Source organism: Paroedura picta, chromosome 11, assembly GCF_049243985.1.
Source record: "Paroedura picta isolate Pp20150507F chromosome 11, Ppicta_v3.0, whole genome shotgun sequence".
Lineage (NCBI taxonomy): Eukaryota > Metazoa > Chordata > Lepidosauria > Squamata > Gekkonidae > Paroedura > Paroedura picta.
In genome coordinates this window covers 31,152,558-31,167,153 of record NC_135379.1, presented here as the reverse complement: position 1 = coordinate 31,167,153, position 14,596 = coordinate 31,152,558, and the positions used below count along the sequence as shown (strand labels likewise).

At 42.0% G+C, this 14,596-nt stretch overlaps 1 protein-coding gene across 1 annotated transcript in view; it reads right to left on the bottom strand.

The window, feature by feature from the left end:
• The window catches only part of CHN2 (chimerin 2), a 127,812-nt gene that overhangs the window by 17,497 nt on the left and 95,719 nt on the right, over positions 1–14,596 (bottom strand). Inside the window, exon 7 of the mRNA XM_077304199.1 lies at positions 5,001–5,078. Within this exon, the coding sequence (XP_077160314.1) occupies positions 5,001–5,078 (78 nt within the window). The remainder of the gene's footprint in view (positions 1–5,000; positions 5,079–14,596) is intronic.

Here is a 14,596-nt window from a genome sequence, read left to right as displayed (position 1 = left end):
CTGTATATAAAGCACTTATAATGTACACCTGAATAAGGGAACACATCTATCACTGTATGTAAGTTGTATTGTAAGTTGTATTGGTGGTGGCGGCGGCGGGGGGTTGATCCTTGATGTTTATTTCATAGGTGCCAGTAAATACTTGATGTCTGATTGACTAAATGATGGAACATGTGTGCCTGTAGTCATCTTCATGCTTTAGGTTCTCAGAATTAAGCTTCACTAGCCAAATGATTACAGACATTAAATGCATTTGAGTTTGCTATTCAAACTGTTGCATTTCTTAATCTTCTTAAATGATTCAACACTAATCACTAGGATATTTTTGGTCTGTTAGTGGCATCATAAAGTAGTAATTTTGCAGCAGATTATTTATGCAACTGCCGATGATTATTCTTACCCTTTTCCTGTATTAACAGGAAGCAGTAATTATTTCTCTATAGCTTAAGAATTTGAATTGTAGACTTAATTCTCTTTGACCCTGAAAATTTATATGATGCAACTGTTCTTATTTAAGTAGTTCTGAATATGATCATTTTCTATCTGAAGCCACAAGTGCAGCAATGCAGAAGTTATTCTGAAAGAATACTCATAGTCTTTGATCCAATGAAAGTGATGGATGTGTAAATGAATTTATCTGTGAAATTTTATCCAGTGAGTGGATGGAAGCTTGTCTTTGAAGACTACTAGAAACTAAGACTTCTCAGATTAGTTTTAAGTATTTAGTATGAACCAATATTCAAATGGATGAAATTAAAGCTTACAGCCAAAATAGACTGAGATGAAAGAATATTCCACTGTGTTTGTTTACAAATATGCAGTTACATATTTGATAAGAGCATGATCATACCAGTGGCTGGATCATGTAGTCCATGATCCTGTTTCAAGCTGTGGTCAACCAATTGTCTAGAGGGCCAAACAAAATAGCATAGAAGCAAAGGCTTTCTTCTCATACGCTGTCCTACAGATTTACCACCTTTGCATATGAAAGTTATCTTTTCTCCATAATCCTTTCCTATCTTTCAAAAACATTTGTACTCCTTGAAACAGTTTAAGAAGTGTCCAGACTCTCCTGGGCTCCCACTCAGTTGGCCGGACTCTGCCATACCCCCACCTTGGCCCTACTAGACCCCCAACTGACTGGTGGCGGGGCGGGTGACTCTGCATGGGTGGCCTGAGCCCTCAAGGCCGCCCTGCTGACAAGCCACATGCCACAACACCCATCACTGCTGCCGCAGGAGGCCCAGCATCAGATGGGCAGTCCTGAGGATGCCTGGCTGAACTTCTATGAAATGATGGACAATATTTTGATTTGGATGAAAGTCCCTATTAAATTATTACACAATCTTCTAAAATGCTTTGAACTCATTATGCAAGATCTGTTGATGGGAGAACATGAACTCAAACCAAGTCAAAGACCGTCAAACTAGAATTTTGTGAGCAAACATGGAATGCAGAAGACAGAGCTGTTTTGATTAGGTTTCTACTCTGGACATCTTTCTTATTTTCTTTATCTTAACTTAAAATCAAATTTTACATTTAGTTATTTTTAGAAACGTGATCCCTGAGTCACTTCATCTCAAGAGTTCCGAGCAAATGTTTCTTTTTAATGTGCATTTCTTGTTAATAGCACATGCCACACATTCTGATGAGTACTACGTCATGAACTCTCATCACCATGCATGTCTTTAGTTCTATACCATACTGTTTTTAACATCTTCCATGACAAATGACCAAAACACCTCTTTGTATTCCTATGAGGTAACAAGACATTTTTGCTAACTTTCATGGCAGAATGATTGTAAGTCAACTAGTTAAAATTCTGATTTTATCAATCCACATTGTATTCGTGAATCCATGGTACAAATACATGAGTTTAGAATCTCACATTTTCATGATGGGTGCCTGACCCAAATTACTATCTGTGGAGCAGCAGGAATGTACCCATGGAATGCTTTTCAAACAGCTACAGTCCAAACAATGAACTCTTTGCCATCAAAAGCAATGTAGCCTCAAACACTATGAAAAGGTGACTGATAGACATTTTTAAAAAAATGGTTCCATGAATGGTCCCATCCCTGGTAAAGGAGGGCTGTCAGGTCTGGGTTGGGGAAAAACGTGAGATTTTGGGGATGGAACCTAAGGAGGATGGAGTTTGGAGAGAAGTCTTCAACAGGGTATAATGTCATATAATCATCTTCCAAAGGGATTATTTTCTCGGGTGAAAAATCTCTGTTGCCTAGAGATCAACTGTACTCCCCAATAATCTCCAGCCACCACCTAGAAGTTGGCAGCCCTATCTGGTAGATTATAGTTGAAACATATATACAAGATATCTAGCTGGGGGTATACATGCAAAATCCTGTCCAATGTACGCTGTATCAATATCTGAATCAAGATAAATTTAAGAGCCATTGCAGTGGAATGGTTAGAAAGCAAGACTAAACAGGAAGACCTTGAGCCAGTCTCATTCTATCTGAAAGTACCTCTCTGTTAGCTTCATCTACTCAGCTTTCTGTTAGTGGTATCTACCTCACAAGGTTATTGCTGACCTGATATTGTATTTAGAGTATAAAATTAAGATCTGGAAACCCAGGTTAAAACATCCACTCTGCAATCAAATCTTGCTAGATGATTTTGGGGCGATCACTCTCTCTCATCCTAAGCTATCTCACAGGGCTGTGATTGTTGGGAGGATAAAATGCAGAGGGGGACTATGATGTTGTATGGCATTTTGAGTCCCCAAATGGGGGAAAATACCTGAACAAATGAGGGACAATGCAGGAGGGAGACAAATAGAATAAAACTTAAATAAGAGATAATTTTTTCCACTCTGATCAACAATTAATTTATTTTAAGCAATAATTGAATTTTAATATCAGCTTGTGATATAATATTGGATTTTGAGGTGACAGATTATAATATTTGCTTTGTAAGAAACATTATACAGTTGTCTTTGTCATTTGACATTTTCACAGCACTTTTTGAAACTTGCACTTGGTACTTAAAAAAAATAAAATCCAGTATTCTACTCATGCATTTAAAGTTTAGAGACCGAATACGGTGATTTGCCAGTTAAATTATAGCTCTTTTCAAGCAGGAAGCAAGAGGGCAAGCTGAACAACTAGAGTGAGCAAATAAAGGTTCTGGGCATACTTCCAGTTTTAAATCAAAGACCAAACAAGGGGAATTTTGAATAGGAAAGAAAGAATGTATAGGTCAATGTGGAAAAAATGTCCCAAGTCATGAGAAAATCTCTTTCTGGCTAAAGTCAAACTTTTTTCACATAAAATGATGATTACAAGGAAATCTGCAAGCTCAGAGAATGTTTGAAACTTTTCAGAGGAGAGCATCCCTTTTCTATTTGGAAGTGTTTGACTTTCTTGATTTGGTCAATGGCTACTTTAAATATTTTATATAATTCAACCTCCTTCCCACCCCCTGCCGCCACATTCCATTACGAATTCATCCCATTCAGCTCAAAGCACAGAAATGATCAAAGTGAAAGCAGATGCTAAAGAATAATAAATAATTTTAGCCCCCTCCTTACAGTAAGCAAAGAGAGACAGAAAAATGTTACAAACGATTCCATTTTGACAATCCCCAAATTCACTTGTATATACAACATAGTTTACAGTGCAGTAGCTGCCATCTGTCCCTAGATCCTTGTTTTTCTGTAGTAAGTAACACTTTTAACTGGCTTTAGGAAGATTTGGTTTCACACAGTGGAAATCACATAACCCATTATAAGATTTTGTCAAAGCCAGTTTGGTGTGTGTGGGGGGGGGGTGAGAGAATAAGGACAGAAATCTTATGAGTACAAAGGGACTTTCTCCATTTGTTCCTGAAAAACATCAAACGGGAGCTTTGGTGATATTAACAACAATTGCTATAGAGTGTCTTAATCTGAGACAAAGACAGCTCTTCCCGCAAAAGACCAAGATGCCTGGAAGCTATTGCTAAGAATGAATCACTTCCTCCATGCACATACACCAGTCCCACACCCTGCCTCTGGTGGGAGTGGGGGAGATGGAAAGCTTCTTTTTAGATATGAAACCCATGGAAGCTGGCTGCTATTGACAAGTGAAGTCAAGGCCTTTCTCCACAAGCTGAAGTGTTTCCTTGGCACATGGAAGCCAAACAAAAGCTATTAGACAATGCCATCACAGCACTCTGGTTTCTCGTTAACAGAGGCTTAGGGGTGCCATGGTTACAACGGGAGCAAGTTGTGATTAAAAAGAGACCTTTCTTCATAGGTAAAGGGAGGACCCGGGCACATTTTCCTTATGTGCCTGGTGTTAAAATAATAAAGACATGAATCCAAAGATACAAGAAATGTGAATCAAAGGGGCTGGTTGAGAAACCAGACTCAGGTCTGTGACACATACTTTACACCTAACCACGCTTACTCAGGAAGTCTCATCAGTTTGAATTAGACTTGCTCACGAGTAAGTATGCTTTGGACCAGTAGTCTCCTTGTTTAGTGTTTCACTATGTTCAGTCCAAACTTCATTGAAGCTTCAGCAACTTGGTGCTCTTCTTTTGAGCTTTTCACGCCTCTTCCCAGTATAGCAACCTTGTGTCTCCCTGACCTGGATGGCTCAGGCTAGTCCAGCCTTGTCAGATCTTGGAAGCTAATAAGTGTCGGCCCCAGTCAGTATTTGGATGGAAAGGCAGCCAAGGAAGTCCTGGGACACTACGGAGAGGCAGACAATGGCAAGCCACCTCTGAGCATCTCTTGGCCTTGAACACTTTGTGGGGTCCCCATAAACTGGCTGCAACTTGATGCTACTTTCCACCCCACCCCACCCCATCCTCATGTCACAGAAGTTTTATACAAACAGTGCCCTCTCCCCCAAGCATAATACCCATGAATGTTATTTCTCTAAGAAAGTGATACAAAGAACACACAGCAGCATCAACAAGCCGGCAAAAGGGGGGGGGGAGGGAAAGGGGGGACCACAACTTTCAAAACGGACAAGGTGCATGGAAGTTCTTACCTTAAAATTGTGTGCTTTCTCATAGTTGAAATAGTTGTCGTTTTGCGTTAAAGCTGCTCTCCTGACCAAGGAGGTGATCTGTGAATAGGCAAAAAGTTTCAGAGGTTGCCATAGGAGTGCCCCCTTGACACCCATCTTCACCCCTAACGCCACTGCCAGCAGCTCCTGGCGCTTCCTGCCTCGCTTAGATTTGTGGACTATGGCACAGGCTTTCTCATTTTCTGGCCATAGCTCCTCCGCAAACATCATACTCGGTTCCCAGATCTTTTGCCTGTCTTCCTCTGAGCCTGGCAGGCTGGCCGCTGTCAGGTTTGTCCTAATGTTAGACAGCAGATTCGAAACAGCTGCAGCCCATTCTGCCGAGACCTCTGGCATGTGACTTGAATGGGCTGTCTTGTGTGATGGAAGGAGCTTCTGCATCTGAACCAGCAACGGCCTGCTTTGTGGTACTTCTTAAAGGCAGACGTGTGTCTAAAACAACAGCCGGGATTCATGTGCAGCACAGCTCTGCCTTCTCTCGCTCCCTCCCTCCCACCCCCAGCAGTGGTATCCTGCCAGACGCTGAAGAAATATGGGCAGCGGTACAGCTTTACAGCTTCACGCCACAACAAATTTCAAAGGGCAGATCACTTCTCCTTCGGAGCTCTCCCTCCCACCCCTCACCTCCCTCTACAAAATGACTCTGATGTTGCATCCAATTGCACTCAGAGCTGGGGGCTTGTGAGCTGTTCTAGTACAAACACCAAGCAGATTAAGCTTTTAAATCCCAATGATTGTTTAATCTTACAGGGCTAAAAAAAAATCTTTTATTTTTTTCATATCCCATGCAACTGAAAAGCTGGTAGCACTTGAAGGATTAGCAGCCGATCTTTGCAATGCATTAAATTAAGGATGTTTTTTTTGGGAGGGCTCCAGTTTGGAAGGGAAGAAGCAATCCCATCATCCCGGTACCAGACGCAAATGCCAGGCCCATCCTATAATTTGATCTACGTAGGAAAATTACATGGAGTCCCACTGGAGACACTGAAAGCATTTCAGGGGCATAAGGACTCATCCAGCTCGATAGACGTTATATGGCCAGCTGGTGACCAATGATTTCCCTCTCTTATTCGTTATGGCAGTCATATAGAGACCAATGTTATGTGTGACATGTCTACATGTAGGGATGCTGTCTCTGGTTCCTCACCTGAAAAGTCTGAAGAAGGATGCCTGATTCCCCAGAGTACAAGCAGCCTGGGTATAGCCAGGCTGAGATCCAGCCTTACTATGTCAAGCCTCTGGACAAGGCAGCAACCAGTCAAAAAGACTTGCTGGAGAAGTAGCACTGGAAGCCACAGGCCAAGGGCCCAGCAGGCCCCGAACAGCAGCATCAGAGGCGATCTACCCTGACAGCTGTCAGAAGATCAGTATGCCTGCTTGTGCACTGTCAGGATAGATGGGGCTCAGGTGCACCACCTTCCTCCCATTAGGATTGACTCCAGCTGCAGACCTTCTGGTTAAGGGATGCTCCACCCCATTTCTGGCTATATCTTTATGAGGGCAACACATGAGTGAGTTACCCTACCCATCTTTTTAGATGACTGCTGCTCCAGTTCACCACGGCAAAGCTCTGCTCTTCTGACTCCCAGTTTCTAGACTTTTGGCTTGGCTTTGACTACGTCTCCGATCATCAACCCTTGGCTCCACTTTCAACAATGTCATGGCTTTTCAAACCTTGGATCTTCTACTGACTTCACTCCTGATTCTGATTTGGCTTTTGAATCTTGCTCTCTCTGGCTTTCGACCTCGGCTCGGCTTGACTCTACTCCCTTCCCCACTTGCTGTGAACTGTCTCACTCTTGGCTCTCAACCTCCCGGACTGGACTCTGTACTCTGGCAAGTCCTCTGCCTTGGCACAACCACCCAGCCAAATAGCACAGTAGTTGAATTTCCTCTAGACCAGACTGGATCTGGAGGCTTTTGATGGGGGAAATTACTTGGGCATGAAATTTGGGTCATTGTGTGTGGGCAGGTAGTTGTGAATTCCTGCATTGTGCAGGGAGTTGGACTACATGACCCTGGAGGTACCTTCTAACTCTATGATTCTATAGTGTATGATAATTTTAGAATGTTTACTTGGAATCCCTGGCAGCATTATTTCATGGAGAGATATCTGAAACACAGCTGTATTCCTTACTCAGTCACTTTTGACAGTCAGGTTATAAGGTTCCTTTAAAGAAAATATCTATACAGAAAATTCACAATGACGTTTACCATATAATAAATGTTATAGGTTAATGAACACTGGGTCACACTAGCATGAACATGGAGGAAGGGTGGCATAGTCAGATCTTGGAAGCTAGGCAGTGTTTGTACTTGGATGGGAGACCACTGAGGAAGACTTTGCAGAAGAAGGCAAAGGCAAACCACCTCTGCAACCCCTCACTGATGTTGCCATAAGTCAGTTGGCTCCTACTGTAGATCGTGGACTGCAGTATTCTTCTACAAAGTTTAATGTACCTCTTACGTAATAGCTTAGGCTTCTAGCAGCTGAGAAGATTTTTAGCTTGTAGCAAATGTCCAAAGGGCTAAAAACTGTAAACCAAAGATAGAATGTCTCTATATTTAGAAGGTTTCTACAAGCCATCAATGCTTTTGCTTAATTCTTCCATCAACCAGATAATTCAACACTCAATTTCCAGTTTAGTCTAGATAAATTCCATTACATAAGTAGAATCAAGGGAAGCATATAATTACACTTTCTTCTCTCCCATTTGGTTATCCTGTCTAGCTGTAAATATTTATATTCCAATGGGCATTGCCTTCTTTGCTTATGTTACTTAGTCAAGCACAAATGGCTATTCTATAATGAGCTACTTAGTTCTTAAAATACAAGGCATTCTGTTGCCCGCATGCAGGAGATTCCTGCCAACACTGATGCTCCAATGCACATAACAAAGAGCCTGTCAATATAAGGTCTTCCCCATTCAATTAAATGGGAGAAGCATCTTTCACACATTCATTTCTGTCTATGAATCTGTTCCTTTCATTTGAGTGAATGCAAAGTCCCACTTCTGTGGGGGCTTGGCATGTGCAGCATCACTCCCACCCTACAGTGGATGATGTGCTTTGTCTTTTTATCAGCAAGATATAACAAAGCTACTATTTTGCTACCTTAATATGCTGGCCTTTACACACACTACCTGCACACACTCCTACACTGTATATAAATACGTTATGTCATTATATCATAGGTCTATCAAGGTCAATCGTGTCTGCTGACTGGCAGTGGCTCTCCAGGGTCTTAGAGATAAAGATCTTCCACATCACCTACTTCCATGTTCTTCAGTTAGAAGATAGTAGGGTTGAACCTGCAAAGCAGATGGCTGAGTCCAGTCTAAATTGGCAGTTTCCACTGATGCCCCCTTCCCACTGCAACCCCTTCATGTTATTCGTTAAGGACTGCCTCTCTCCCAGGAGCATCATTTTATGCAGATCAGTGGACTACGTTGGAGGGGTAGGCAGGAAAGTTCTGTTTTGCCAATAGAAACTTTAGACTGGATCCAACCCAGAAGGCTTAATGACTGAAATCCGTGGCCCCGCTCTGTAATAAATGACTATTTGGTCAGGGGTGATTGTGCAATTATTTGCCATGGAATCAGCCTTACTGCCAGCAGCAGATCTGGCCCATATTAAAGGAAACCTTAATATTTTTACAAGGGTTTTTTCCCAGTCTACAGACCTACTGTTTGGCAGTAACAGCAGCAGCAGCAGCAATGCTGTACCTTGTACAGCTTTGATTGTAAGATGCTCGAGCACTGTTGTTTGTGGAGCCTTCCTATTGTTGTTGCCTAAGGCAGGAAAGCCAATGCCCCATGGATTTCACTGCCAATAGTGGCTTAAGACAGGAGAGGGATGTGTTAATTTTACAATTCGCCTGTTGCATTTGAGTTGCTGTACAAGGATGAGATCCAGTATGCCTTGAAGCAGAAGCAAAACTGTATTTGTATCTTGTTTTCCCTGCAGTTGGGGACCCAAAGCAGGTTACAATTGTATTCATTCCTCACAGCAACATTTGAGGTAGGTTAGGTAGTAAGTATTCTAATGTTACCCTTAATCTCTATACCAAAAGTAGTCAAACTGTGGCTCTCCAGATGTCCATGGACTACAATTCCCATGAGCCCCAGCCAGCATTTGCTGGCAGGGGCTCATGGGAATTGTAGTCCATGGACATCTGAAAGGCCACAGTTTGACTACCCCTGCTCTATACCTTAGAATCATAGAATCATAGAGTTGGAAGGAGCCACACAGGCCATCTAGTCCAACCCCCTGCTCAATGCAGAATCAGCCCAAAGCATCCTAAAGCATCCATGTGGCTCTCTGATGTGGCTCTTTGATGTTCTTATTTTTTTAATGGGGAGAGGCTTAAATGCCCTGTTTGGGTACATAAATATAAACTTTACATTGTTTTAGTAAATTATGTTTAGTGAATTTAAGGAACAGATTCCATTAATCTTTGTGGAAACACATTGGCTTGGCGGGAGAGTACCTGCTTTGCATGCAGAAGATCCATGGTTCCATCTTCAGCATCTCCTGGTAAAAGAATATGTAGGTAATATGAAAGGCCTGAGAACCTGGAGAGCCACCGCCAGTCAAAAGTAAATAATATTGGCCCTGATAGGCAGGTTGATTCCAGACAGGCTTGTGTATTCACACAATGGGATTGTAATGTGATGTAATGTAATTTAGAATCTAACTCTCTTGTCACTTGTGGGGATGCTTCCATACTTGGGTGGAAACAGATGGGGCAAGCAACTAGTCTTTTAATTATTTCTTTTCACAACTAGGAAAGTGTCTGCCATTAATTACTAACCTTGACATTTTTATTTCTCCAATGTTTTTTTTTTGTGAACTACAATTAAACCCAAAAGACTGAGTAGCCTTTTTAGCAAAGGATTATCATACTGCATAATTTGGATGTTATGACACAATTTACTAATTTGCTACTCATTTACTTTCCCCTCATAGCTGTACTTTCATGATCTCTATTCCATTGTGTGTTGTCTGAGGAAGAGTGCCTGCACTCGAAAGCTCACACTTTGAATAAATCTTTGTTGGTCTTAAAGGTTCTGTTGGACTCGTATTTTGTTGTGCTGTTTCAGACCAACGATACCTACTTGAATCTATCTTCAATGCATGGAATTAGTAAAATCATTCAGAGTGCTGTTTTTCAGTTTTCATCATAATTTAGGAAACAATTTAAAACTATATAAACTTTTAAAGATCCACATGAATTGTAGGAAAAATATGAATGCTCACTTGCAATAAATAAAAAAGTCCTCAGAACTCAAAGCCAGACATTAAACAAAAAAGGTTGAAAGCTCATTTGTGGTTTGGAAAGGAGGGGAAAAAAGACACAGTGGTATGTCCTGGTTTAAAATAGTGTAATCTTAACTTTAATTGCCAACCTGGAGACTTCCCAGAATTACAGCTAATTTCTAGATGGCAGAAATCAGTGACCCTTGAGAAAATGGCTGCTTTGAAGTGCACATTTTACTCTGCTGAAGTCCCTCGCCAATAACCCCCCTCCCCAGGCTCCATCCCCGAATTTCCAGAAATTTCCCAAACTGGAGTTAGCTACCCTAATCTAACCTGATTTATACTCTTCTACAGTCACTGATTTCAGTGAACTTAGAAGGGTGGCATCTGTGTTTAGGATTGCACTATAGGGTTGTGATTCTCACTATCTGTAAGTGAAAATGCATTTCCAGTATAAACAAAGGAATTTATATATGTACAGAATTGGAGGTAAAACTTTACAACAGACTTGCATTGTTTGTGAGGCACAAAGACATACACAGCCTACCAGTCATGAAAACAGCCTGTGGGAGCAAAATAAGACTCCTGTGTTTGGAGCATAACTGAGACTGCATGAGGAACAGAATTTCAAGGCTTGGGGGAGCCAGAAGAGATTGGGGGCGGGGGACCAGAATGATGAGTCACACACTGTGCAAGATTGTTATAGCTTGGACAGATCCCACTTATTTCAATGGACCAGAGAGAGAATTTTGTTCTAATCTTAGGAGCTAGGAGCTGGGCTGCTGCATGGGTAGAGGTAAATGTTCAGGAATAGAAGCCCCTCACCTTCTCCAGGCTTGCTGTGCTTCCCGTAGCTGGACCACACAATACTAACCGTGATAGACTAATGATCAGACTAGGAATAAGGCAGCTGCATGTGTTCAGTATGATTGCCATGTGGTTCTTTTGCACATCAAGGAGGGAGGTACTGCATGCAGCTCTACCTCCTGTGGAAACTCCAGAGGTGCTCACTGTCAGAAAAAAGTTGGGGACTGCTGTATTATACTGTCCATACAGCACTCTTTTTAGCTCTGAGAAAGAAAGATGGTCTATGAATTAAGTGGATAAACAATGTAAGTAACACTATAGTAAATAATGTGTAGCAGAAAAACAAAGCCAGAACTTGGGGACAGAAGGGACTTCAGCAAGGTGTAATGCCATACAGTTCGGCCTCCAAAGCTGCCCTTTGAGCCAAAATAACTGATCTCTGTAGTAATCTGGAGATCTTTTGTAATTCTGGAAGATCTCCAGGCCCCACCTGGACTTGGCAACTAAAGTTCGTATATAGCCTTTCAGGACTATATCCTTGGGCTCAGACTGGTGTACTGCAAGAGATTCTAATGTGTAATTCATGATAAATGCTTGTCCATAGAAATTTTGATGTATGCTCATTACTGCCTGTATTGGTCCTCATCTCAATATGCATCATCTTGGCTAATTTATCACAGCCAAAATAGGTCTTGAAGATGGATTTGAAGGAGGCACATATGGTGACACTCTGCTTGTCCTTTGTGGTGATTTCGGAGCAGTTGGCAGATTAGCACAGTAACAGCAGGCCTAACTTACTTATTTCCTTTTCTCCTACTTTCTCTTTGATCCTTTCCAATCCAGTCACAGTTACCCCACTGTGGTCATTACAACCTTTGTCTGACCAAGGCAATGCATCTATGTCCTGTCTATGAATATTTATTGCAATAGCATTTTATTTGTTCAATTTCTATACCACCGCTCCCAAGTGGTTCGTGGCAGTTTACAAAAATCACCCCACCATAAAACCCCATAAAACAATAATTTAATCCCAATTACAATAACTAAAACCACAGTTAAAACAGACCTTCTAAAACCAGCATCTCAGGGGGAACCACCTCAGAGGGAGCCTGATCTTCTATGCTCGGGCCTTAACCAAAAGCCTGGGGAAATAGATCCATTTTGCAGACCCTATTGAACTGAGAAAATTCCAACAGTGCCTGCAGCTCTCCTAGGAGCAGATTCCACCAGGTGGGGGGCAGGACTGAAAAGGTCGTGGCCCTTGTTGAGGCCAGGCATACCTCACTTGGGCCAGGCACTTCCAACAGATTCAAACCAGCAGGGTTCAAGGCCTTGCAAGGGACATAAGTAGACAAGCAGTCCCTCAGATATGAGGGATCCAGACCATGGATGGCCTTAAAGGATGACCAAAATCTTGAACTTGACCAAGGCAGCAACTGGTAACCAATGCAGCTGCCTCAGCACAGGCTGGAGGTGGATCATCCAAGATATTTCTGAGAGGACCCTAGCAGCCGCATTTTGTGCCAGCTGCAATTTCCGGGTCAGGGACAAGGGTCAAAAAGCGAGTTACAGAGGTCTAATCTGGAGGTGACTGTTGCATGGATGACTGTGGCCAAGCAGTCTGAGGATAGATAGGGTGCTAGTAGCTTCGCCTGGGGCAGATGGAAGAACACTGTGTGGGCTACTCCTGTGACCCGGGCCTCCATAGAAAGGGATGCATCCAGGATCACCCCCAAATTCCTGTGGCTTCTTAAAAGACACTGGTTTGGAAGAAAACAGCATGGTTTAGCACATAGTTTGCTGATATACGAATGAATCAGTTTAGACTGTGGTTTGGAATCTTGGTTTCCAACTAAACTATATGTTTAGTAATAATTTTGCCACATGGGAGAAAAGACTATGAGAGGCCAAGAATGCCCACAAACGTATTCATGTAGCTGCAAATTGCAATTAGTTGTTCTATCTGAATACTGCCAACACAGATCAACAGTGTTCTCAACTAGCCAAAATACTCATATCACATGTTGCAAATAATCCAGGCTATTCCTCAAGATGGGAACCGAAACAATAACAAAAAGTAAACACAGGGAGGAGAGAAATATAAGAAATAAAGAATGGTATTTGCATAATTGTAAGATTTTTCTTCTTCTTATGGCCTGTCCTTATACTCTGAAGTCATGATACATAGTTTGAGATTGGATCCAGACTAAATTTTCTAGTCATATAATGAAACTCTTCCCCTTCCCTTTTTCCACCGCAGTTCACTGATCTCTATGAAATGCTGTTCTTGTATGACTGGGGACCTCAAGGAACAAGGAATCTGTAGAGGGCAGGGGAAATCGATGGAAATTTTCAATTTAGTCAGGATTCAGCTCTTCCTATGCAAATGGTTCTGTATTTGCTATTCAGATATCTGGCTGGAAACACATTTATAAGTGTCACTAGTCCATTTCAGATATTACAACCATATGTATGAGGAGACCACCAAAGGAAACGTGTGAATAATAAGACACGGCTTCTCTCCCAGCAAACTCACTACAGAGTATCCTTCTGAAATCCTACCCTGGGTTTGGCCAGGTCAGGCCTGGGCCTCATGTGAGGACCAACTTTAGCCAACCAAATTTTGTCATTAATGAGATCCCATCTAGATACATTGCACATTACCTGAGCAAAAAACTTACATCATCATCATCGAGATTTATTCCCCACTACTCCTGAAGTTGGCTAGTGGTGGGTTACAACAGTCAATCATAAAACCCAGATAAAACCCCATTAAAAACAGGACATCCGTCAATAAACAAAAAACCACAGACGGCGAAGCCTAACCCAACCCTCTTACCAGTATCTAATTGTGTGGTATAGGAGGGGGGCATCAATGTTCCATAACCCAGTGCTAGGAACAGTGGCACTAGCACTTGAAAGAGCACCCAACAGGGTGACAAACCACTACAGAATATGTTCAATTTTGTCAAACTTCCCACTCCCTTTGTAGTGGGAGGTGGCCAGGGAAATCTAGAACAATGACTTTGGCCAAAACTGATGGTCATATCTGACAAAGTGCTGAGAGTTCTGTGAACAGACTGACTGCCTTGTGTTTTTCCCCTATTCAATACCAGCCATGAGCCTACCTGATTTGATAGCAGTGCAGGGGAAGTTTTTTTTCTTTTCTTGTTTTAAATCATCAGGTGACTTTTTCACAATTTCAGTTTACCTACCAGGGCTACTATTAGCCTGTCTGGGGAGAATATGCAGGTCATTGTAGGGTTGCCTGTACATTTTCTCTAGTCGCCTGGAACCTCCAGATTCCTTTGAAACTTCAAAGTCCAGACTCGTTTCAAACATGAGGGAGGCAGTTCCATTAATGGTGAGAATGATTCATTCAAGGATACCCCCAGCATCTTGTCTAGTTTAATCCTGAGTTTGGATCATTGATTCTGATTTATTCTGGAAAGATAATTATTAAGTCCCACCAAGCCAATCTATTTCTAGTA